Source organism: Oncorhynchus tshawytscha, linkage group LG07, assembly GCF_018296145.1.
Source record: "Oncorhynchus tshawytscha isolate Ot180627B linkage group LG07, Otsh_v2.0, whole genome shotgun sequence".
Lineage (NCBI taxonomy): Eukaryota > Metazoa > Chordata > Actinopteri > Salmoniformes > Salmonidae > Oncorhynchus > Oncorhynchus tshawytscha.
In genome coordinates this window covers 47,326,125-47,351,830 of record NC_056435.1, presented here as the reverse complement: position 1 = coordinate 47,351,830, position 25,706 = coordinate 47,326,125, and the positions used below count along the sequence as shown (strand labels likewise).

Sequence of the window (25,706 nt, the reverse complement as noted above, 5' to 3'; positions counted from 1 at the left end):
TTTGGCGTAGCGCATTTGCATTTCCAGATGCCTAGATGGGACGTCTGCGTCTCAGGTCAACGCAAGAGGTCGAGCGCAATTGCGAAAAAAGCACTGTCGTTGCACCAATGTACCTAACCATAAACATCAATGCCTTTCTTAAAATCAATACACAAGTATATATTTTTTAAACCTGCATATTTAGTTAAAATAAATTCATGTTAGCAGGCAATATTAACTAGGGAAATTGTGTCACTGCTCTTGCATTCTGTGCAAGCAGGGGATATGCAACCGTTTGGGCCGCCTGGCTCGTTGCGAACTGTGTGAAGACCATTTCTTCCTAACAAAGACCATACTTTCTACTTCCGGCGCCGACAGAGATGGCCGCCTCGCTTCGCGTTCCTAGGAAACTATGCAGTTTTTTGTTTTTTTACGTGTTATTTCTTACATTAGTACCCCAGGTCATCTTAGGTTTCATTACATACAGTCGAGAAGAACTACTGAATATAAGATCAGCGTCAACTCACCATCAGTACGACCAAGAATATGTTTTTCGCGACGCGGATCCTGTGTTCTGCCTTACAAACAGGACAACGGAGTGGATTCCATGCAGCGACCCAAAAAACGACTCCGAAAAAGAGGGAAACGAGGCGGTCTTCTGGTCAGACTCCGGAGACGGGCACACCGTGCACCACTCCCTAGCATTCTTCTTGCCAATGTCCAGTCTCTTGACAACAAGGTTGATGAAATCCGAGCAAGGGTAGCATTCCAGAGGGACATCAGAGACTGTAACGTTCTTTGCTTCACGGAAACATGGCTCACTGGAGAGACGCTATCCGAGGCGGTGCAGCCAGCGGGTTTCTCCACGCATCGCGCCGACAGAAACAAACATCTTTCTGGTAAGAAGAGGGGCGGGGGCGTATGCCTTATGACTAACGTGACATGGTGTGATGAAAGAAACATACAGGAACTCAAATCCTTCTGTTCACCTGATTTAGAATTCCTCACAATCAAATGTAGACCGCATTATCTACCAAGAGAATTCTCTTCGATTATAATCACAGCCGTATATATCCCCCCAAGCAGACACATCGATGGCTCTGAACAAACTTTATTTAACTCTCTGCAAACTGGAAACGATTTATCCGGAGGCTGCATTCATTGTAGCTGGGGATTTTAACAAGGCTAATCTGAAAACAAGACTCCCTAAATTTTATCAGCGTATCGATTGCGCAACCAGGGGTGGAAAGACCTTGGATCATTGTTACTCTAACTTCCGCGACGCATATAAGGCCCTGCCCCGCCCCCCTTTCGGAAAAGCTGACCACGACTCCATTTTGTTGATCCCTACCTACAGACAGAAACTAAAACAAGAGGCTCCCACGCTGAGGTCTGTTCAACGCTGGTCTGACCAAGCTGACTCCACACTCCAAGACTGCTTCCATCACGTGGACTGGGAGATGTTTCGTATTGCGTCAGATAACAATATTGACGAATACGCTGATTCGGTGTGCGAGTTCATTAGAACGTGCGTTGAAGATGTCGTTCCCATAGCAACGATTAAAACATTCCCTAACCAGAAACCGTGGATTGATGGCAGCATTCGTGTGAAACTGAAAGCGAACCACTGCTTTTAATCAGGGCAAGGTGTCTGGTAACATGACTGAATACAAACAGTGCAGCTATTCCCTCAGCAAGGCTATCAAACAAGCTAAGCGTCAGTACAGAGACAAAGTAGAATCTCAATTCAACGGCTCAGACACAAGAGGCATGTGGCAGGGTCTACAGTCAATCACGGACTACAGGAAGAAATCCAGCCCAGTCACGGACCAGGATGTCTTGCTCCCAGGCAGACTAAATAACTTTTTTGCCCGCTTTGAGGACAATACAGTGCCACTGACACGGCCTGCAATGAAAACATGTGGTCTCTCCTTCACTGCAGCCGAGGTGAGTAAGACATTTAAACGTGTTAACCCTCGCAAGGCTGCAGGCCCAGACGGCATCCCCAGCCGCACCCTCAGCATGCGCAGACCAGCTGGCCGGTGTGTTTACGGACATATTCAATCAATCCCTATACCAGTCTGCTGTTCCCACATGCTTCAAGAGGGCCACCATTGTTCCTGTTCCCAAGAAAGCTAAGGTAACTGAGCTAAACGACTACCGCCCCGTAACACTCACATCCGTCATCATGAAGTGCTTTGAGAGACTAGTCAAGGACCATATCACCTCCACCCTACCTGACACCCTAGACCCACTCCAATTTGCTTACCGCCCAAATAGGTCCACAGACGATGCAATCTCAACCACACTGCACACTGCCCTAACCCATCTGGACAAGAGGAATACCTATGTGAGAATGCTGTTCATCGACTACAGCTCGGCATTCAACACCTTAGTACCCTCCAAGCACGTCATCAAGCTCGAGACCCTGGGTCTCGACCCCGCCCTGTGCAACTGGGTACTGGACTTCCTGACGGGCCGCCCCCAGGTGGTGAGGGTAGGCAACAACATCTCCTCCCCGCTGATCCTCAACACTGGGGCCCCACAAGGGTGCGTTCTGAGCCCTCTCCTGTACTCCCTGTTCACCCACGACTGCGTGGCCATGCACGCCTCCAACTCAATCATCAAGTTTGCGGACGACACAACAGTGGTAGGCTTGATTACCAACAACGACGAGACGGCCTACAGGGAGGAGGTGAGGGCCCTCGGGGTGTGGTGTCAGGAAAATAACCTCACACTCAACGTCAACAAAACTAAGGAGATGATTGTGGACTTCAGGAAACAGCAGAGGGAACACCCCTATCCACATCGATGGAACAGTAGTGGAGAGGGTAGCAAGTTTTAAGTTCCTCGGCATACACATCACAGACAAACTGAATTGGTCCACTCACACAGACAGCATCGTGAAGAAGGCGCAGCAGCGCCTCTTCAACCTCAGGAGGCTGAAGAAATTCGGCTTGTCACCAAAAGCACTCACAAACTTCTACAGATGCACAATCGAGAGCATCCTGGCGGGCTGTATCACCGCCTGGTACGGCAACTGCTCCGCCCTCAACCGTAAGGCTCTCCAGAGGGTAGTGAGGTCTGCACAACGCATCACCGGGGCAAACTACCTGCCCCCAGGACAGCTACACCACCTGATGTTACAGGAAGGCCATAAAGATCATCAAGGACATCAACCACCCGAGCCACTGCCTGTTCACCCCGCTATCATCCAGAAGGCGAGGTCAGTACAGGTGCATCAAAGCTGGGACCGAGAGACTGAAAAACAGCTTCTATCTCAAGGCCATCAGACTGTTAAACAGCCACCACTAACATTGAGTGGCTGCTGCCAACACACTGACTCAACTCCAGCCACTTTAATAATGGGAATTGATGGGAAATTATGTAAATATATCACTAGCCACTTTAAACAATGCTACCTTATATAATGTTTACATACCCTACATTATTCATCTCATATGCATACGTATATACTGTACTCTATATCATCGACTGCATCCTTATGTAATACATGTATCACTAGCCACTTTAACTATGCCACTTTGTTTACATACTCATCTCATATGTATATACTGTACTCGATATCAGCTACTGTATCTTGCCTATGCTGCTCTGTACCATCTCTCATTCATATATCCTTATGTACATATTCTTTATCCCCTTACACTGTGTATAAGACAGTAGTTTTGGAATTGTTAGTTAGATTACTTGTTGGTTATTACTGCATTGTCGGAACTAGAAGCACAAGCATTTCGCTACACTCGCATTAACATCTGCTAACCATGTGTATGTGACAAATAAAATTTGATTTGATTTGACTTAATTTGCCAGAATTTTACATAATTATGACATAACATTGAAGGTTGTGCAATGTAACAGCAATATTTAGACTTAGGATGCCACCCGTCGATGAAATATGGAATGGTTCCGTATTTCACTGAAAGAATAAACATTTTGTTTTCGAAATTATAGTTTCCGGATTTGACCATATTAATGACCTAAGGCTCGTATTTCTGTGTGTTTATTATAATTAAGTCTATGATTTTATATTTGATAGAGCAGTCTGACTGAGCAGTGGTAGGCAGCAGCAGGCTCGTAAGCATTCATTCAAACAGCACTTTCCTGCGTTTGCCAGCAGCTCTTCGCAATGCTTGAAGCACAGCGCTGTTTATGACTTCAAGCCTATCAACTCCCGGGATTAGGCTGGTAATACTATAGTGCCTATAAGAACATCCAATAGTCCAAGGTAAATTAAATACAAATGGTATAGAGAGAAATCGTCCTATAATTACTCCACCCTAAAAATTCTTAACTGGGAATATTGAAGACTCATGTTAAAAGGAACCACCAGCTTTCATATTATTTCTCATTTTCTGAGCAAGAAACTTAAACGTTTGCTTTTTTACATGGCACATATTGCACTTTTACTTTATTCTCCAACACCTTGTTTTTGCATTATTTAAACTGAATTGAACATGTTTCATTATTTATTTGAGACTAAATTGATTTTATTTATGTATTATATTAAGTTAAAATAAGTGTTTATTCAGTATTGTTGTAATTGTCATTAATACAAATACAGGTATATATATCAGGTATATATATCAAAATCAGCAGATTTAATCGGTATCGTCTTTTTTTTGGCCCTCCAATAATCAGTATTTGTATCAGCGTTGAAAAATCATAATCGGTCGACCTCGAAGTCTGTGTGGGCTGCTGCTGTGTATTCACTGTCTGAACTGATATGCGTCGTCTCCCATAGGCCAAAGGTGGTGGGAGGATCATCAGGAGTAATGAGATAGATGGTTATATTCAGTGAAGGCCTGGCTATCACGTCTCTGATCTAACAGTTAACTCAACACAATGGCCCTGATTACCCAGTGACTCATGCACAGATGTTCTCTGTGGACTCTAAGGAGTCGGGGTCACCCTGTCCTCATTTTCATGTTACCTGAAACCCTTTTCAGTTCAGTGTCACACTTTCAATGCATATTTCCCTTTCGGCTCCTGAGTGACGCAGCGGTCTAAGGCACTGCATCTCAGTGCAAGAGGCATCACTGCAGTCCCTGGTTCGAATCCAGGCTGCATCACATTTGGATTTGGCCGTGATTTGGAGTCCCATAGGGCGGCGTAAAATTGGCCCAGCGTCGTCCGGGTTTGGCCGGGGTAGGCCGTCATTGTAAATGAGAATTTATTCTAAACTGACTTGCCTAGTTATATGAAGGTTAAATAAATAAAAATGAAAAATTCAATACACAATGTCAAGTGGGATTGTTTTCCTGTGAACTAGAACATAGTGTGTATAAAATATATTGACTTTGCATTCTCTTGTTTCCTGCCCTTTCCATTCCCTCATTCCTCTCCAGAACTTCCTTCGGTGTCAGAACAACAAGAACAACTATAACCTGGTGTGTGAGACGCTGCAGTTCCTGGACTGTATCTGTGGCAGCACCACGGGAGGCCTGGGGCTACTAGGACTCTACATCAATGAGAAGAACGTGGCTCTCATCAACCAGACAGTAGAGAGCCTGACAGAGTACTGCCAGGGACCCTGCCATGAGAACCAGGTACTGGGATGTGTCTTTGCCTTTAGAACTACTACTAGCTAACTGCCCTTGTCATTTGAACTAATTAGCTATGGGCCTTTGTCATGTTCTCATTAGAACTACAAGCAGATAGTGTGGGTCCATCCCATAAGACAGTGATCATCAACTAGATTCAGCCGCGGGCCGATCTTTTTCTTGAGCGGATGGTTCGGGGGCCGGAACATAATTACAAATGATTTGTAGACTGTAAATTGACCGCAAGAAGCCCAAAAATATATAATATTTGACTAAACATCATAAGTTCAAATATTGCTTACATTTGTATATGATCATTTGTCTATTATGCTTGGAAATACTTGAACAGATTTCCCCAAATAAAATCACTTGGAGCTGATTTCCTGGTGTTCTTAGTTTTTTTATGTCCAAAGATTTTAAAAAACAATGTATTTTTATGATTTTTGCTCAGAAAACTTGGGGGTGAAATAAAACCACCTTTGGCCCAAGGGCCGCCAGTTGGAGAACCCTGCCATAAGAACTAGCTACAAGCACATGTGCATACCATAGGAACCAGTTATGGACTCCTGTCCTGGGTCCATTGCCATCCATACTACTTCTACTGTCATTGGGTGGATTGAGAGGGTCCTGACACGCGTAGTTCTTGATCTAGTGTTGTCCTCCTCAGTCCCTTTAGAAAATTGACCCAAGTTCTTGTTTCCTTGCAGAACTGCATAGCCACCCATGAGTCCAACGGCATTGACATCATCATCGCTCTGATCCTGAATGACATCAACCCACTGGGGAAGAAGAGGATGGACCTGGTGCTGGAACTCAAGGTGAGGCCTCCTTCTCATTAGGTCTGCGTCTGAAATGGAATCTTATTCTCTATGGAGAGCTGTACTTTTGACCAGATTAGTGTACAATATAGGGAATAGGGTGCCATTTTGGAAGCAGCCTGGGTCTCCACACTAGGCCTACTGTACTAGTAGTAAAGCAACTTTACCCTGTACTCTAATAACTACTAAACCCCGAGTGGAACTTAAAAACAGTGTGCTGCTGCTTTTGAAATCTGGACAACTCATTAATCTCTCCTAAACTAGCACCTTAGGTGCCAAAGCAAATATCTGCAGAGTGCATTTCCCCCCTAAGCCTTTTTGGATTCTGTCTGTTTTATTTGGAAGGAGGAACAGAAACATCTCAAAGGATTTGATCTTTAACTTTAGACGTATCTCATTACAAGGGCATCATGGTTTAATATCATGGAAACGTATTTCTCCCTTTCTCTCAGAACAACGCCTCCAAGCTGTTGTTGGCTATCATGGAGAGTCGCCATGACAGTGAGAACGCTGAGAGAATCCTGTACAACATGAGGCCGAAGGAGCTGGTGAGCCTCGTGTCCCTACAAAACTCTGTGTCCATACTAGTCCCCATTAGTCCCCACAAATCCCCTTTTATTCCCAGACGTCCCCATTCATCTGAAAAAGTAATCATTCATCCCCCCACTGAACAAAAATATAAACGCAACATGTAAAGTGTTGGTTCCATGTTTCATGAGCTGCAATATAAAATCCTATACATGGGGCCTCCCGAGTGGAGCAGTGGTCTGAGGCGTCACTACAGACCCTGGTGCACAATTGACCCTGCGTCATCCGGGTTCAGGGGTTTTGTCCGGGGGGGCTAGCTCTTTACTACATCATGCTCTAGAGACTCCTTGTGGCGGGCTGGACGCATGCAAACTGAATTCGGTTGTCAGTTGAACTGTGTTTCCTCAGACACATTGGTGCAGCTGGCTTCCGGGTTAAGCGAGCGGGGACGCATAACTTGACCTTTGCCTCCTGTGCCCATTGGGGAGTTGCAGCGATGAGACAAGATAGAAATTTGAGAGAAAAGGGGGGTAAAATAATAATAGAAAATCCCATACATTTTCCAAACACACAAATTTGTTTACATCCCTCTTAGTGAGCATTTCTCCTTTTCCAAGATTATCCATCCACCTGACATGTGTGGCATATCAAGATTAAACAGCATGGCCATTACACAGGTTCACTTTGTGGTGGGGACAATTACAGGTCACTTTACAATGTGTAGTTTTGTCACAAAACACAATGCCACAGATGTCTCAAGTTTTGAGGGAGCGTGCAAATGGAATGCTGACTGCAGGAATGTCCACCAGAGCTGTTGCCAGAGAATTTAATGTTACCATAAGCCACCTTTGTCATTTTAGAGATTTTGACGGTACGTCCAACCGTCCTCACAACCGCAGACCACGTGTTACCCCGCCAGCCCAGGACATCCGGCTTCTTCACCTCCGGGATCGTCTGAGACCAGCCACCCGGACAGCAGATTAAACTGTGGGTTTACACAACCGAGGAAGTTCTGAACAAACTGTCAGAAACCGTCTCATCTGTGTGCTCGTCGTCCTCACCATGGACTTGACCTGACTGCAGTTTGGCGTCGTTACCCACTTCAGTGGGCAATTGCTCACCTTCGATGGCCACTGGGACGTTGGAGAAGTGTGCTCTTCACAGTTGAATCCCAGTTTCAACTGTACCAGGCAGATGGTAGACAGCGTGTATGGTGTTGTGTGGGCAAGCGGTTTGCTGATGACAACGGTGTGTACAGAGTGCCCAATAAGGGTGGTGGGGTTATGGTAATGGCAGGCAAAAGCTACGGACAACGAACACAATTGCATTTTATCGATGGCAATGCACAGAGATACCGTGTCTGGATCCCAAGGGCCCATTGTTTTGCCATTCATCCGTTTCAGCGTGATAATGCACGGCCCCATGTTGCATTGATCTGTTCACAATTCCTGGAAGCTGAAAATGTCCCAGTTCTTCCATGGCCTGCATACTCACCAGACATGTCACCCATTGAGCATGTTTGGGATGCTCTGGATCGACCTGTATGACAATATCACCAATATCCAGCAACTTCGAATAGCCTTTGAAGTGGATTGGGACAACATTCCACAGGCCATAATCAAAAGCCTGATCAACTCTATGCAAAAGGAGATGTCACACTGCATGAGGCAAATGGAGGTCACACCAGATACTGACTGGTTTTCTGATCCACGCCCCTATGCTTTTTTTAAGGTATCTGTGACCAACAGATGCATATCTGTATTCCTAGTCATGTGAAATCCATGGATTAGAGCCTAATGAATATATTTAAATTCACAGATTTCCTTATATGAACTGTAACACAGTAAAATCTTACAAGTTGCATTGATATTTTTGTGTAGTGTAGTTCTATCCTCCTGAGAAAGTCAGTGTTTCTGGTCAGGTATAAAGCAGGTAATGGTTCTGTGGGTGGTGTGATCCTCAGGTGGAGGTGATCAAGAAGGCCTACCTGCAGGGAGAGGTGGAGTTTGAGGATCCCGAAGAGGAGGACGATAGTGGGGAGGAAGAGGAGCATGATGCTGCATCCCCCAGGAACGTAGGCCACAACATCTACATCTTGGCCCACCAGGTAGTTTTCAGGGCCTAGTTGACCCCAATGACACATTTAGATACACATGTTTTTTTGGATAACCAACCATTGGATACAACCATTTGAGGTATACAAGTACTCTCAGCAGAGTCAGATGCAGTCTCCTGTCTTACCTGCCATACTCCTCACGTGCGATTTTTCACCCCTTATTTGACTTTTGAACCCTGTAGTTGGCACGCCACAACAAGGAGCTGCAGGTGATGCTGAAGCCAGGCGGGACCAACGGAGAGGGAGACGAGGCTCTGGAGTTCTATGCCAAACACACTGCTCAGATAGAGGTCAGTGACATCACACACATACACTCACACAGTTTACTAACTGGATATCTTTAATTGTCAGTGACACAAATGTGTCCTTTTGCAGTAGAGCAGTGTTTCCCAATCCTGGTCATGGGGACCAAAAGGGGTGCACATTAGTCTTGGGCAATATACTGTATACCGGGGTATTTCAAAATACCATCAGTATGATTTTCCTTACCGTTTCCGATTTTCAATACCAGCCTCAAGGGAGTGCGTGTAACGCCACGCACGCCCAGTTAAGTATAACTATAAGAAATCTAAGATGTGTCATAAATTATATCCTTCTCAGGGCTCAAGCTATGCATTTGGTTTGCTAACTTGTTAGCTAAGAGAATAGATGTCAAGATCAAGCTTTTTGGTTACAGCAGGACATTCAATCCCCTCTTGGATCAAGATCCCTGTTGCCTAAATTGTTTTGTGCATCAAAAATGTGTGTATGTGTGTATGTACAGTATGTACAGTGGGGAGAACAAGTATGTGATACACTGTCGATTTTGCAGGTTTTCCTACTTACAAAGCATGTAGAGGTCTGTAATTGTTATCATAGGTACACTTCAACTGTGAGAGATGGAATCTAAAACAAAAATCCAGAAAATCACATTGTATGATTTTTAAGTAATTTGCATTTTATTGCATGACATAAGTATTTGATCACCTACCAACCAGCAACGCCATCTATTTTGTGAAGTGCACCAGTCTCTCCTGCAGCAAAGCACCCCCACAACATGAGGCTGCCACTCCGTGCTTCACGGTTGGGATGGTGTTCTTCGGCTTGCAAGCTTCCCCATTTTTCCTCCAAACATAACGATGGTCATTATGATCAAAAAGTTATATTTTCGTTTCATCAGACCAGATAACATTTCTCCAAAAAGTATGATCTTTGTCCCCATGTGCAGTTGCAAACCGTAGTCTGGCTTTTTATGGTGGTTTTGGAGCAGTGGATTCTTCCTTGCTGAGCGGTCTTTCAGGTTATGTTAAGATAGGACTCATTTTACTGTGGATGTAAATAATTTTGTACCCGTTTCCTCCAGCATCTTCACAAGGTCATTTGCAATTGTTCTGGAATTGATTTGCACTTTTCACACAAAAGTACATTAATCTCTAGGAGACAGAACGCGTCTCCTTCCAGAGCAGTATGACGGCTGCGTGGTCCCATGGTGTTTATACTTGCGTACTATTGTTTGTACAGATGAACGTGGTACATTCAGGCGTTTGGAAATTGCTCTAAAGGATGAACCAGACTTGTGGATGTCTACAATTTGTTTTCTGAGGTCTGCAGATTTCTTTTGATTTTCCGATGATGTCAAGCAAAGAGGCACTGAGTTTGAAGGTAGGCCTTGAAATAATCCACAGGTACACCTCCAACTGACTCATGATATCAATTAGCCTGTCAGAAGCTTCAAAGCCATGACATAATTTTCTGGAATTTTCCAAGCAGTTTAACTTCTTAGTGATCCTTTCGCTCACCAATCTCGTTAACGGGATTGATTTGACAACACCCAATGAAATAGCAGCGCGCCAAATTCAAAAACAGAAATACTCATAATAATTCGTAAATCATACAAGTGTTATACATGGGTTTAAAGATGAACTTCTTGTTAATCCAGCCACGGTGTCAGATTTCAAAAAGGCTTTACGGCGAAAGCAAATCATGTTATTATCTGAGGACAGCACCCCATCAAACATACACATGAAAATCATAATTCAACCCGCCAAGCACAACACAAAAGTCAGAAAAAAACATATAATGCATGCCTTACCTTTGAAGATCTTCTTCTGTTGGCACTCCAATATGTCCATTAAACATCACAAATGGTCCTTTTGTTCGATAAATTCTGTCGTTATATATCCAAAATGACGATTTATTTGACGCGTATGATTCAGAAAATATACCGGTTCCAACTCGCGCAACATGACTACACATTATCTAATTAGTTACCTGTAAACTTGATCCAAACATTTCAAATAACTTTCCTAATACAACTTTAGGTATTTTTAAACGTGAATAATCTATCAAATTTAAGACGGAATGAACTGTGTTCAATACCGGAGGAAAACAAAGTGGAGTGAGCTTTCAGGTCACGCACCCCAACCACAAAAGTACACTTCACTCGACCCTCGTTCTGAACAGGGCTACTTCTTCATTTCTCAAAGGAAAAACATCAACCAATTTCTAAATACTGTTGACATCTAGTGGAAGCGATCGGAACTGCAAGCAACTGCGATAGAATTCTAGATTCCCATTGAAAAGAGAGTGACCTCAAAAAAATGTTTCCTGGATAGTTTGTCCTCGGGGTTTCGCCTGCCAAATAAGTTCTGTTACATACATCATTCAAACAGTTTTAGAAACTTCAGAGTGTTTTCTATCCAAATCTACTAATGATATGCATATCCTAGCTTCTGGGCCTGAGTAGCAGGCAGTTTACTTTGGGCACACCTTTCATCCGGACGTGAAAATGGTGCCCCCTAGTCTTAAGAAGTTTTAAAGGCACAGTCAACTTAGTGTATGTGAACTTCTGATCCACTGGAATTGTGATACAGTGAATTATAAGTGAAATAATCTGTCTGTAAACAAAAATGACTTGTGTCATGCACAAAGTAGATGTACTAACCGACTTACCAAAACTATAGTTTGTTAACAAGAAATGTGTGTAGTGGTTGAAAAATGAGTTTTAATGACTCCAACCTAAGTGTATGTAAACTTCAGACTTCAACTGTAGATATGTGTGTTGTTATATGTATGTGTTATTATAAAAACCTACATGTTTTATAACATTTATAAATGTTATTATAAAAGCTTAAACACTGCCATAGAGCGATTTCAGTTCTTCTAAATCTGAGGCATAATGGAATGCTCCAAGCCTGGGGCTAAATTACACTGTCCAGGCACACTCGTGCTCCCCAACCTGGGGCCTAAGTGGCTGGTACACTCTATACCTATGGAGCTGAAAGTGACTGAGTGTGTTCCTGTGTGTGTCCTCCTCTCAGATCGTGCGTCATGACCGCACCATGGAGGAGATAGTGTTTCCTGTGCCCAACATCTGTGAGTTCCTGACCTGTGAGTCCAAACTGCGGGTGTATTACACCACAGAGAGGGACGAGCAGGGCAGCAAGATCAACGACTTCTTCCTCAGCGCTGAGAACCTCTTCAATGAGATGAACTGGCAGAAGAAACTACGAGGTAGCTACAGTAGCTCTTCAAAATGACCTCTCAGGAGGGTTTTACAAATTGATATTCATCTACTTCCTCTAAAATGTTACTGCATTAACTTGATGCAGTGTAAATAACAAAGATAAAAGTTGTGTGTTATGCCAAAACTTCCTAGTGATCTAATGACGTGACCCAGAGGAGCTGAGAAAGGGTTTTAATGTTGCTGTCGCAGGGCTAGTGTTAATAGAGCCAGTATCATCCTAACTCTGTGTGTTTTGGCAGAGGTTAGTGTTTCGCGATTACACCTCTTCTTTCCATTGTCAGTCTGTCAGTGGGCTGTAGGGGCTTTCCACTACATCTGAGCCGTGAAACCGTATGAATCACAACTGAGAACACAGCGCACAGAGACCAGACATTTACAGTCGCACACACACACACTACACACACACGCACACACCCATTGTGCATCCACAGAGACACATGCCCACACACTTCTCTGTCACTGTCAGACAGAGATAAAGAGAAAAGTCCCTTGTCTATTTTCTATTTTCCAATTAAACAAATCTAAAAAGCGACACAGAATAGCATATATAAACAGTGCCAGCATGCCAGATTGGCTGTCAGCTGTGGGGAGGGGAGAAGACAGCCAGCTTCAATAGAGGAAAGGTTACAGTGAGATGTCTAAAGGTCGCTTTCCTCATGGGTGTCTAGTCCTTAACCAACATGAACAGCAGAGACATTCAACTCCCGCTGCCTTTGTGGTTCTTTCCTCCCAGCTTAAACTTCTAATAAAAACACATAGACTACTTTTTCTTTACTCAATTCTATAAATGTTACCTGTTAAAAGTGTAATATTCGTCTATTGAAACATTTTTATAATAGAATAAAGTTATGCGCTTTAATACCGAGCCTTTCTATTATTGGCACACTTTCAGTATGAGGTACTGATACTCTGTATCACACAGCTTCACACACCACTGCCCTCCAGCTATTTGTACTGCAGGATATACTGAGCCTGCTGTAAAGTATCATACCAAATAAGGAAATGTCCAATAGATTTGCTGTTATTGGTAAAATGTGTAATGTCAAGTTTATTTCCCATTCTCTTTTAAAATGTTTGTTCTCTCTCTCGCTCTCTCTCTCGCTCTCTCTCTCTCTCTCTCTCTCTCTCTCTCTCTCTCTCCCTACCCCTTCTCTCTCTCTCTCCTCTCCCTACCCCTTCCCTCTCTCTCACCTCTCCCTACCCCTTCCCTCTCTCTCTCCTCTCCCTACCCCTTCCTTCCCTCTCTCTCTCTCCTCTCCCTACCCCTTCCTTCCCTCTCTCTCTCTCCTCTCCCTACCCCTTCCTTCCCTCTCTCTCTCCTCTCCCTACCCCTTCCTTCCCTCTCTCTCTCCTCTCCCTACCCCTTCCTTCCCTCTCTCTCTCCTCTCCCTACCCCTTCCCCTCTCTCTCTCTCCTCTCCCTACCCCTTCCCTCTCTCCCCTCTCTCCCTACCCTTCCCCCTCCCTCTCTCTCTCCCTCTCCCTACCCCTTCTCTCTCTCTCTCCCCCTCTCCCTACCCTTCCCTCCCCCTCTCCCTACCCTTCCCTCCCCCTCTCTCTCCCCCTCTCCCTACCCCTTCCCTCCCTCCTCCCTACCCCTTCCCTCCCTCCTCCCTACCCCTTCCCTCCCTCCCTCTCTCTCTCTCCCTCTCCCTACCCTTCCCTCCCTCTCTCTCTCTCCCCTCTCCCTACCCCTTCCCTCTCTCTCCCCTACCCCTTCCCTCTCTCTCCCCTCTCCCTACCCCTTCCCTCTCTCTCCCCTCTCCCTACCCCTTCCCTCTCTCTCCCCTCTCCTTACTTCTTCCCTCTCTCTCTCTCCCCTCTCCCTACCCCTTCCCTCTCTCTCCCCTCTCCCTACCCCTTCCCTCTCTCTCTCTACCCCTCTCCCTACCCCTTCTCTCTCTCTCTCTCTCTCTCTCTCTCTCTCTCTCTCTCTCTCTCTCTCTCTCTCTCTCTCTCTCTCTCCCCCTCTCCCTACCCTTCCCTCCCCTCTCTCTCCCCCTCTCCCTACCCCTTCCCTCCCCCCTCTCTCTCCCCTCTCCATACCCTTCTCTCTCTCGCTCTCTCCCCCTCTCCCTACCCTTCCCTCCCCCTCTCTCTCCCCCTCTCCCTACCCCTTCCCTCCCTCCCTCTCTCCCTACCCCTTCCCTCTCTCTCTCTCCCCCTCTCCCTACCCTTCTCTCTCTCTCCCCCTCTCCCTACCCTTCTCTCTCTCTCTCCCCCTCTCCCTACCCTTCTCTCTCTCTCTCCCCCTCTCCCTACCCTTCCCTCCCTCTCTCTCTCCCCCTCTCCCTACCCCTTCCCTCCCTCTCTCTCTCCCCCTCTCCCTACCCCTTCCCTCCCTCTCTCTCTCTCCCCCTCTCCCTCCCCTCTCTCCCCCCTCTCTCCCTACCCCTCCCTCCCTCTCTCTCCCACCTCTCCCTACCCCTTCCCTCTCTCTCTCCCACTTCTCCCTACCCCTTCCCGCTCTCTCTCTCCCCCTACCCCTTCCCTCTCTCTCTCCCCCTCTCCCTACCCCTTCCCCTCTCTCTCTCTCTCCCCCTACCACTTCCCTCTCTCTCTCTCTCTCTCTCTCTCTCTCCCCCTACCACTTCCCTCTCTCTCCCCCCATACCCCTTCTCTCTCTCTCCCCCTACCCCTTCTCTCTCTCTCCCCCTACCCCTTTCCTCTCTCCCCTACCCCTTCCCTCTCTCCCCTACCCCTTCCCTCTCTCCCCTACCCCTTCCCTCTCTCCCCTACCCCTTCCCTTCTCTCTCTCCCCCTCTCCCTACCCCTTCCTCTCTCTCTCTCTCTCTCTCTCTCTCTCCCCCTCTCGCTACCCCTTCCCCCTCTCTCTTCCCCCTCTCGCTACCCCTTCCCCCTCTCTCTCTCCCCCTCTCCCTACCCCTTCCTTCCCTCTCTCTCTCCCCTCTCCCTACCCCTTCCGCTCTCTCTCTCTCCCCCTACCCCTTCCCTCTCTCTCTCCCCCTCTCCCTACCCCTTCCCCTCTCTCTCTCCCCCTACCACTTCCCTCTCTCTCTCTCTCCCCCTACCACTTCCCTCTCTCTCTCTCCCCCTACCACTTCCCTCTCTCTCTCTCTCCCCTACCACTTCCCCTCTCTCTCTCCCCCTACCCCTTCTCTCTCTCTCCCCCTACCCCTTTCTCTCTCTCTCCCCCTACCCCTTCTCTCTCTCTCCCCCTACCCCTTCTCTCTCTCTCCCCCTACCCCTTTCCTCTCTCCCCTACCCCTTCCCTCTCTCCCCTACCCCTTCCCTCTCTCTCTCCCCCTACCCCTTCCTTCTCTCTCTCCCCCTCTCCCTACCCCTTCCTTCTCTCTCTCTCTCTCTCTCTCCCCTCTCGCTACCCCTTCCCCCCCTCTCTCTTCCCCCTCTCGCTACCCCTTCCCCCTCTCTCTCCCCCTCTCCCTACCCCTTCCTTCCCTCTCTCTCTCCCCTCTCCCTACCCCTTCCTTCCCCCTCTCTCTCTCCCCTCTCCCTACCCCTTCCTTCCCTCCTTCCCTCCCCCCTCTCCCTACCCCTTCCCTCCCTCCCTCTCTCCCTACCCCTTCCCTCCTTCTCTCTCTCTCCTCTCTCCCTACCCCTTCCCTCCTCTCTCTCTCTCTCCCTCTCCCTACCCCTTCCCTCCTTCTCTCTCTCTCTCCCCTCTCCCTACCCCTTCCCTCCTTCTCTCTCTCTCCCCCCTCTCCCTACCCCTCCCCTCCCTCTCTCTCTCCCCTCTCCCTACCCCTCCCTCTCTCTCTCCCCCTCTCCCTACCCCTCCCTCTCTCTCTCCCCCTCTCCCTACCCCTCCCTCTCTCTCTCCCACCTCTCCCTACCCCTTCCCTCTCTCTCCCTACCCCTTCCCTCTCTCTCTCTCCCCCCTCTCCCTACCCCTTCCCTCTCTCTCTCTCTCCCCCCTCTCCCTACCCCTTCCCTCTCTCTCTCTCCCCCTCTCCCTACCCCTTCCCTCTCTCTCTCTCCCCCCTCTCCCTACCCCTTCCCTCTCTCTCTCTCTCTCTCCCCCTCTCCCTACCCCTTCTCTCTCTCTCTCTCTCCCTCTCTCTCTATCTAGCCCAGCCTGTGTTGTACTGGTGTTCCAGAAACATGTCATTCTGGAGTAACATCTCCTTCAACCTGGCCGTCCTCATGAACCTGATGGTGGCCTTCTTCTATCCCCTGGAAGGGTTGCGTGAAGGTCAGTCACGTGCCAGCAACCTTCAAGCTTTCACCTTTAACCCCTCCCAAAGCCTTGACCCCTCCCAAAGCTTTGACCCCTTGATTGTCAAGCCACAGTCAAAACTAACCCTGGACATCAGGGTATTTCATTCATTTTGAAAGTTAGAACTTGGGTTCAAGCTGTAGCTATGTCCTTTTCAATCTGATTGTGCTATTCATTCATTCTGTCTATGCAGGTAGTGTTGGTTTAAGAAAACCGTTGTCTACATGTACCTGGTCACTAGGGACGTCATATCAATGCTCAGACTCTTCCCTGTATATGAAGGAGTTTTAAGAGATTTCAGGTTTTCGCTGTTTCCATTCTGGATTCTTTCATGTGTGTTGATGCCATGGTCTGTTTATGTGGGCGCTCCGGCCCGGCTCTGTTCCCTTCAGAGCCATCAAGCATGTTTGTATATCCCTTTGAAGTGCTGGTGTAGAACATCGGGTCAGAGGATGGTTGCGTGAGTCGCACACACAACACTAAGGGCTGAAAACAGGAAGAACAGAGGACGGCTCAAGTCTCTGTGACGTGATCCGGCCCAGTTGCACTGTATCACAAAGACTTCTACATGTATCTCAGTGCAACTGGATGGCTGCAATATTTCTCTCTCTTTTGTGCGTTTTATAGGTGTTCCTCTACTTTTGCATTATGGAACATTATGAGTGCACAATAACTGGAGCATTTTGTTAAAATAATTGACGATGGACTGATGTGTTTATATTAATTACACTGTGTTCTACACAGTTCTGTTTATAGAGGCTTATTTAGGTAACACAGTATTTCCTTAATTATGCAACACAAATGGTACTCACACTCAAGTTAAATGTATTGTATAATTTCATATGGGGGGAAATTGTATCTGTGTAAACACAGGACAATAATATTATTAGCAATGACTATTTCAATGTGAGGGATTGACGCTATACATATACAATTTTGCCATATGCTAACTTCATTACCTCTTCACAAGTGTAGATATTTCCAAACAGTGCAGCAGTAAGTATAGGTACCGGGCATACCCATCTCTGTGGTTTAGAAGGTCAAATATTCCCTTTGAGACATTTTGGGCTCTGGGAAGTGAAACAAAATCCTTTGCTTGGCCTTCCCTTCCCAAACTCCCCCTGACCCAGTGAGCTCTGTCTTTCACTTCTTCCTCTGACCTATTGACCTCAGATCTCAGGTCACCTGACTGGGATCAGGATCATAGGCTAAAAATATCTCCTCTGTCTCTGGTTTTCTTTCTTTCTTTCTCTCTCTCAAAAACTAGAGATGTTATCATGTGGAAAAGTAATCCTCATCCACCCCATTTCAATGTACATGAATGCTATTATACACAGTCACACTAACTACTTTAACTGAGTGGAGCAGCATGGCTGTGGATGAGGCCTCTTCTGTAGACTACACCAGTAATATAGCACTGTACAGTTCAGCCCAGTGTGTGTGTGTGTGTGTGTGTGTGTTTCCCGCCCAACAGGACATTAGAGCTGTGTGAAGGGGGGGGGTGTGAGATGATCACGTGAGGCCCCACATACCTTTGGCCTGGTTCAGCAATTCTGTTTATTGCTTTATTACTCAGGGCCTCCACCCCCCCGCCCGCTCTGGAATGAGGGATAGAAATGCGATAAGAGTGCTCAGTGTGTGCCGCTGCCTGCCTGTTGACAAGTAGGAGCTTATGTCACTCAGGACCCCACACACCTAGCCTGACACAACACATAAAATACATTCGCCTGCAGACACCATACATTAAGCTCTTATCACACATTCAGTACATGCACACACAAACGTTGACATCATGCCTGTATTTCTCCCGTCGCCCCCCAACACACACACACCTCCAGCAGTGCATGCAGACCCCAGACAGCCAGGCCATTCCTCATGAATCTTTCAGCAGAGTATTTTTAAAGACTGCAGTAGTTATGTAAGTGTCACCTGTCATGTGACCTCTACAGGGACCAGAAATAAGGGGGGATTACTGTCCCCTCTCTCTCTCTCACTTTCTCTCTCTTTGTTTCTTCCCTAGTTCTACCCCCCCGCCTCCCATTTCTTCCTGCCCCCCAGCACATGCCTGCCTGCAGTAAGCCCCTGGTTTAGTGACTGGGGACGGTTACAGAAGCAAGTTCTGTCATTTATTGCATTATTCTTATGTGGAAGTGGGGTGTGTAGGCTGACATAGTGGGGTGTGTAGGCTGACATGGTGGGGGTGTAGGCTGACATGGTGGGGGTGTAGGCTGACATGGTGGGGTGTGTAGGCTGACATGGTGGGGGTGTAGGCTGACATGGTGGGGTGTGTAGGCTGACATGGTGGGGGTGTAGGCTGACATGGTGGGGTGTGTAGGCTGACATGGTGGGGTGTGTAGGCTGACATGGTGGGGTGTGTAGGCTGACATGGTGGGGTGTGTAGGCTGACATGGTGGGGTGTGTAGGCTGACATGGTGGGGGTGTAGGCTGACATGGTGGGGGTGTAGGCTGACATGGTGGGGGTGTAGGCTAACACGGTGGGGGTGTAGGCTAACACGGTGGGGTGTGTAGGCTGACACGGTGGGGTGTGCAGGCTGACACGGTGGGGTGTGCAGGCTGACACGGTGGGGTGTGTAGGCTGACACGGTGGGGTGTGTAGGCTGACACGGTGGGGTGTGTAGGCTGACACGGTGGGGTGTGTAGGCTGACACGGTGGGGTGTGTAGGCTGTGTAGGCTGACATGGTGGGGTGTGTAGGCTGACATGGAGGGGTGTGTAGGCTGACATGGAGGGGTGGGTAGGCTCTGCAGGCTGACATGGAGGGTGTGTAGGCTGACATGGAGGGGTGTGTAGGCTGACATTGGTGGGGTGTGTAGGCTGACATGGAGGGGTGTGTAGGCTGACATGGAGGGGTGTGTAGGCTGACATGGAGGGGTGTGTAGGCTGACATGGTGGGGTGTGTAGGCTGACATGGAGGGGTTTGTAGGCTGACATTGTGTGTATCCTCCCTAGGTACCCTGGAGCCCCAGCTGTCTGCCCTGCTCTGGTTGGGTATGTTGGCATCGTTGGCTATCGTGGTGGCCATGCCCCAGCACCTTGGGGTTCGCACCCTCATCATTGCCACCATCCTCCGCCTCATCTTCTCTGTGGGCCTGGAGCCCACCCTCTTCTTGCTTGGAGCCTTTAACGTACGTCTTCTTTGGGAAACGTGTGTGTTTGACTATATTGTTGTCCGACACTAAATCTTCATTTCCATGTTCTCTAATGTCAATCCAGATGGCCTTGCTAGCTCTCAGTAGCCCCCCTCTCTCCTCATGCCCTCCTCACATCACATTCATCTGCACATGCCCACCCCTGTACGTACCCACTACCCACACACCCTGTCCCCATGTAGACCTCCCTCACGCCCCAGCCCATACCCACTCCAGTGCCCGTTCTGCCTATGGCGTAACCCCCTGGCCTGACTCCCTGGCTGGCCTGGCACGGCCTGAGTGTGTGGTCGGTCGGCTGTGAAATGCGTCACTAGACGCTGGAGCCTGACACCACCCTTGCAGCTGCCCAAAATTCCCTGGAACTGCCCCTTATACACGGCCCGCTGCCCGTTCCCCCTATGTCCTCAACTGGCCCCTTCTGCATTCCTCTCCTCCTTCGGTCTCCCCTCCCTCCCTGTGGCTGGGGGATAGATAGCGATCCCACATCCATCTACTGAACCCCAGAACTACTACAACTCCTAATATACTGCCAAGAACAATCCACTGCTAGTCCATGAAATGCCTGTCCTGTAGGATCACGTTGTGTCTGATTGTCATCATGGAATGTCATTAGTGCCTGTCCTGTAGGATCACGTTGTGTCTGATTATCATCATGGAATGTCATGTAGTGCCTGTCCTGTAGGATCACGTTGTGTCTGATTGTCATCATGGAATGTCATTAGTGCCTGTCCTGTAGGATCACGTTGTGTCTGATTGTCATCATGGAATGTCATTAGTGCCTGTCCTGTAGGATCACGTTGTGTCTGATTGTCATCATGGAATGGCATGTAGTGCCTGTCCTGTAGGATCACGTTGTGTCTGATTGTCATCATGGAATGGCATGTAGTGCCTGTCCTGTAGGATCACGTTGTGTCTGATTGTCATCATGGAATGTCATGTAGTGCCTGTCCTGTAGGATCACGTTGTGTCTGATTGTCATCATGGAATGTCATGTAGTGCCTGTCCTGTAGGATCACGTTGTGTCTGATTGTCATCATGGAATGGCATGTAGTGCCTGTCCTGTAGGATCACGTTGTGTCTGATTGTCATCATGGAATGTCATGTAGTGCCTGTCCTGTAGGATCACGTTGTGTCTGATTGTCATCATGGAATGTCATGTAGTGCCTGTCCTGTAGGATCACGTTGTGTCTGATTGTCATCATGGAATGTCATTAGTGCCTGTCCTGTAGGATCACGTTGTGTCTGATTGTCATCATGGAATGTCATGTAGTGCCTGTCCTGTAGGATCACGTTGTGTCTGATTGTCATCATGGAATGGCATGTAGTGCCTGTCCTGTAGGATCACGTTGTGTCTGATTGTCATCATGGAATGTCATTAGTGCCTGTCCTGTAGGATCACGTTGTGTCTGATTGTCATCATGGAATGGCATGTAGTGCCTGTCCTGTAGGATCACGTTGTGTCTGATTGTCATCATGGAATGTCATGTAGTGCCTGTCCTGTAGGATCACGTTGTGTCTGATAGTCATCATGGAATGGCATGTAGTGCCTGTCCTGTAGGATCACGTTGTGTCTGATAGTCATCATGGAATGGCATGTAGTGCCTGTCCTGTAGGATCACGTTGTGTCTGATTGTCATCATGGAATGGCATGTAGTGCCTGTCCTGTAGGATCACGTTGTGTCTGATTGTCATCATGGAATGTCATGTAGTGCCTGTCCTGTAGGATCACGTTGTGTCTGATTGTCATCATGGAATGGCATGTAGTGCCTGTCCTGTAGGATCACGTTGTGTCTGATTGTCATCATGGAATGTCATTAGTGCCTGTCCTGTAGGATCACATTGTGTCTGATTGTCATCATGGAATGGCATGTAGTGCCTGTCCTGTAGGATCACGTTGTGTCTGATTGTCATCATGGAATGGCATGTAGTGCCTGTCCTGTAGGATCACGTTGTGTCTGATTGTCATCATGGAATGTCATGTAGTGCCTGTCCTGTAGGATCACGTTGTGTCTGATTGTCATCATGGAATGGCATGTAGTGCCTGTCCTGTAGGATCACATTGTGTCTGATTGTCATCATGGAATGTCATTAGTGCCTGTCCTGTAGGATCACGTTGTGTCTGATTGTCATCATGGAATGTCATGTAGTGCCTGTCCTGTAGGATCACGTTGTGTCTGATTGTTATCATGGAATGGCATGTAGTGCCTGTCCTGTAGGATCACGTTGTGTCTGATTGTCATCATGGAATGTCATTAGTGCCTGTCCTGTAGGATCACGTTGTGTCTGATTGTCATCATGGAATGTCATTAGTGCCTGTCCTGTAGGATCACATTGTGTCTGATTGTCATCATGGAATGTCATTAGTGCCTGTCCTGTAGGATCACGTTGTGTCTGATTGTCATCATGGAATGGCATGTAGTGCCTGTCCTGTAGGATCACGTTGTGTCTGATTGTCATCATGGAATGGCATGTAGTGCCTGTCCTGTAGGATCACGTTGTGTCTGATTGTCATCATGGAATGTCATGTAGTGCCTGTCCTGTAGGATCACGTTGTGTCTGATTGTCATCATGGAATGTCATGTAGTGCCTGTCCTGTAGGATCACGTTGTGTCTGATAGTCATCATGGAATGGCATGTAGTGCCTGTCCTGTAGGATCACGTTGTGTCTGATAGTCATCATGGAATGGCATGTAGTGCCTGTCCTGTAGGATCACGTTGTGTCTGATTGTCATCATGGAATGGCATGTAGTGCCTGTCCTGTAGGATCACGTTGTGTCTGATTGTCATCATGGAATGTCATGTAGTGCCTGTCCTGTAGGATCACGTTGTGTCTGATTGTCATCATGGAATGGCATGTAGTGCCTGTCCTGTAGGATCACGTTGTGTCTGATTGTCATCATGGAATGTCATTAGTGCCTGTCCTGTAGGATCACATTGTGTCTGATTGTCATCATGGAATGGCATGTAGTGCCTGTCCTGTAGGATCACGTTGTGTCTGATTGTCATCATGGAATGGCATGTAGTGCCTGTCCTGTAGGATCACGTTGTGTCTGATTGTCATCATGGAATGTCATGTAGTGCCTGTCCTGTAGGATCACGTTGTGTCTGATTGTCATCATGGAATGGCATGTAGTGCCTGTCCTGTAGGATCACATTGTGTCTGATTGTCATCATGGAATGTCATTAGTGCCTGTCCTGTAGGATCACGTTGTGTCTGATTGTCATCATGGAATGTCATGTAGTGCCTGTCCTGTAGGATCACGTTGTGTCTGATTGTTATCATGGAATGGCATGTAGTGCCTGTCCTGTAGGATCACGTTGTGTCTGATTGTCATCATGGAATGTCATTAGTGCCTGTCCTGTAGGATCACGTTGTGTCTGATTGTCATCATGGAATGTCATTAGTGCCTGTCCTGTAGGATCACATTGTGTCTGATTGTCATCATGGAATGTCATTAGTGCCTGTCCTGTAGGATCACATTGTGTCTGATTGTCATCATGGAATGGCATGTAGTGCCTGTCCTGTAGGATCACGTTGTGTCTGATTGTCATCATGGAATGGCATGTAGTGCCTGTCCTGTAGGATCACGTTGTGTCTGATTGTCATCATGGAATGTCATGTAGTGCCTGTCCTGTAGGATCACGTTGTGTCTGATTGTCATCATGGAATGTCATTAGTGCCTGTCCTGTAGGATCACGTTGTGTCTGATTGTCATCATGGAATGGCATGTAGTGCCTGTCCTGTGAAAATATTCACATTTTATGCATAGAAAGACAACATATTATAGGCCTTGTTATAAGCACGAATTAGCGTGTTTCTGTCTTTAACAAGTCATACAGCATTATGGCTGGATACTTTAAGTTAAGCATTACCTCACAATCCATTATTGGTCAGGTCTCCCTTGTGAAAGAGGTCTTCTGACCTCAATGGAACTTCCTGGTTAAATAAAGGTTAGATCAAATAATAATGCTAATAAATATGAATGTCTTCTGTCCCTGCAGGTCTGTAATAAGATGATCTTCTTGATGAGTTTTGTGGGGAACAAAGGGACGTTCACACGGGGCTACAAGGCCATGATCCTGGACGTTGAGTTCCTCTACCACCTCATGTACCTCATCATCTGTAGCCTGGGGGTCTTCGTCCATGTCTTCTTTTACAGCCTACTGGTATATTTACATACATATTCTGTATGTTAATATATATTGCTGCTGGTGAACACACAGTCACACTAAATAGGAAGCTGTCTAGCAGTATAAGCTAATGTTGGTAGAAACCTCAATGGCCAAACTCTGGTTCAAAAGCCTTTGGTGTGGCTCCGAGCACAAACAGGGCATATTTAAGACAGACAGACGCACAGACGGCGGCACACAGACATACGGCGGCACACACAGAGACAGACGGAGGCACACACACAGACAGATGGAGGCACACACACAGACAGACGGAGGCACACACACAGACAGACGGAGGCACACACACAGACAGACGGAGGCACACACACAGACAGACGGAGGCACACACACAGACAGACGGAGGCACACACACAGACAGACGGAGGACGGACACACACAGACAGACGGAGGCGCAGGCAGACGCACGCAGGCAGACGCATGCACACAGACAGACAGACAGACGGAGGCGCAGGCAGACGCACGCACGCAGGCAGACGCACGCACGCAGGCAGACGCACGCACGCAGGCAGACGCACGCACGCACGCAGGCAGACGCACGCACGCAGGCAGACGCACGCACGCACGCAGGCAGACGCACGCACGCAGGCAGACGCACGCACGCAGGCAGACGCACGCACGCAGGCAGACGCACGCACGCAGGCAGACGCACGCAGGCAGACGCACGCACGCAGGCAGACGCAGGCAGACGCAGACACAGGCAGGCAGACACAGGCAGGCAGACACACAGACACAGGCAGACAGACACAGGCAGGCAGACACACACACAGGCACAGGCAGACAGACAGACACACAGACACAGGCAGACAGACACAGACAGACAGACACACAGACACAGGCAGACACACAAACATACACACAGACACAGGCAGACACACAAACATACACACAGACACAGGCAGACACACACAGACACAGGCAGACACACACAAACATACACACAAACAGGCAGACACACAGACACACATTCTCTTTTTGGACAAATATATCAATCCCCCCACACACACACACACAAACCTTGTATTTCCAAACTAGACAAAAATACCTCTACAAAGGTCAGAAAAAAGTAATCATTCCAAACAGAAAAAACAAGAAAATCCAATAAAATAATTTTCTGTCTTCCATTCTGTTTCTACATTAGGTCTAGCTATAACTCTGTGTTGTCTCTCGTGCAGCTCTTTGACCTGGTGTACAGGGAGGAGACTCTACTGAACGTGATAAAGAGTGTGACCCGTAACGGTCGCTCCATCGTGCTGACAGCAGTGCTGGCCCTCATCCTGGTCTACCTGTTCTCCATCGTGGGGTACATCTTCTTCAAGGATGACTTCATCCTGGAGGTGGACCGCATCCCCAACACCACTCTGGGTGAGTAGGAGACCATAGAAATATTACTTCCTGCTTTACTGCTGTGAGGGATCTCAATATGGCGTAATTGATGAGAATTGGGATGCCCGTCAATTCTATGGAGACCAGGGATGTTTATTAGGCTGGTCCCAGATCTGTTTTTGCCATCTTGCTAATTCCTCAACTCCAACAGAGTTGGTAAAACAGTTTTGGGCCAGGCTAGATGTTAATGATATTTTAAGAGGAAATTATTTTTTCATGGCTTACTGAGTTACACAGTCACACAATAACCAAC

General features: G+C 47.6%; 1 protein-coding gene across 3 annotated transcripts in view; it reads left to right on the top strand.

Moving 5' to 3' along the window:
* Positions 1-25,706, top strand: part of LOC112255286 (inositol 1,4,5-trisphosphate receptor type 1-like) — a 181,213-nt gene that overhangs the window by 131,356 nt on the left and 24,151 nt on the right. For all 3 annotated transcript variants that reach the window (XM_042324501.1, XM_042324500.1, XM_042324499.1), the window contains 10 exons: positions 5,349-5,549; positions 6,251-6,361; positions 6,814-6,909; positions 8,853-8,996; positions 9,188-9,295; positions 12,305-12,497; positions 16,561-16,683; positions 19,677-19,852; positions 23,879-24,043; positions 25,243-25,432. In XM_042324501.1, the coding sequence (XP_042180435.1) occupies positions 5,349-5,549; positions 6,251-6,361; positions 6,814-6,909; positions 8,853-8,996; positions 9,188-9,295; positions 12,305-12,497; positions 16,561-16,683; positions 19,677-19,852; positions 23,879-24,043; positions 25,243-25,432 (1,507 nt within the window). The remainder of the gene's footprint in view (positions 1-5,348; positions 5,550-6,250; positions 6,362-6,813; positions 6,910-8,852; positions 8,997-9,187; positions 9,296-12,304; positions 12,498-16,560; positions 16,684-19,676; positions 19,853-23,878; positions 24,044-25,242; positions 25,433-25,706) is intronic.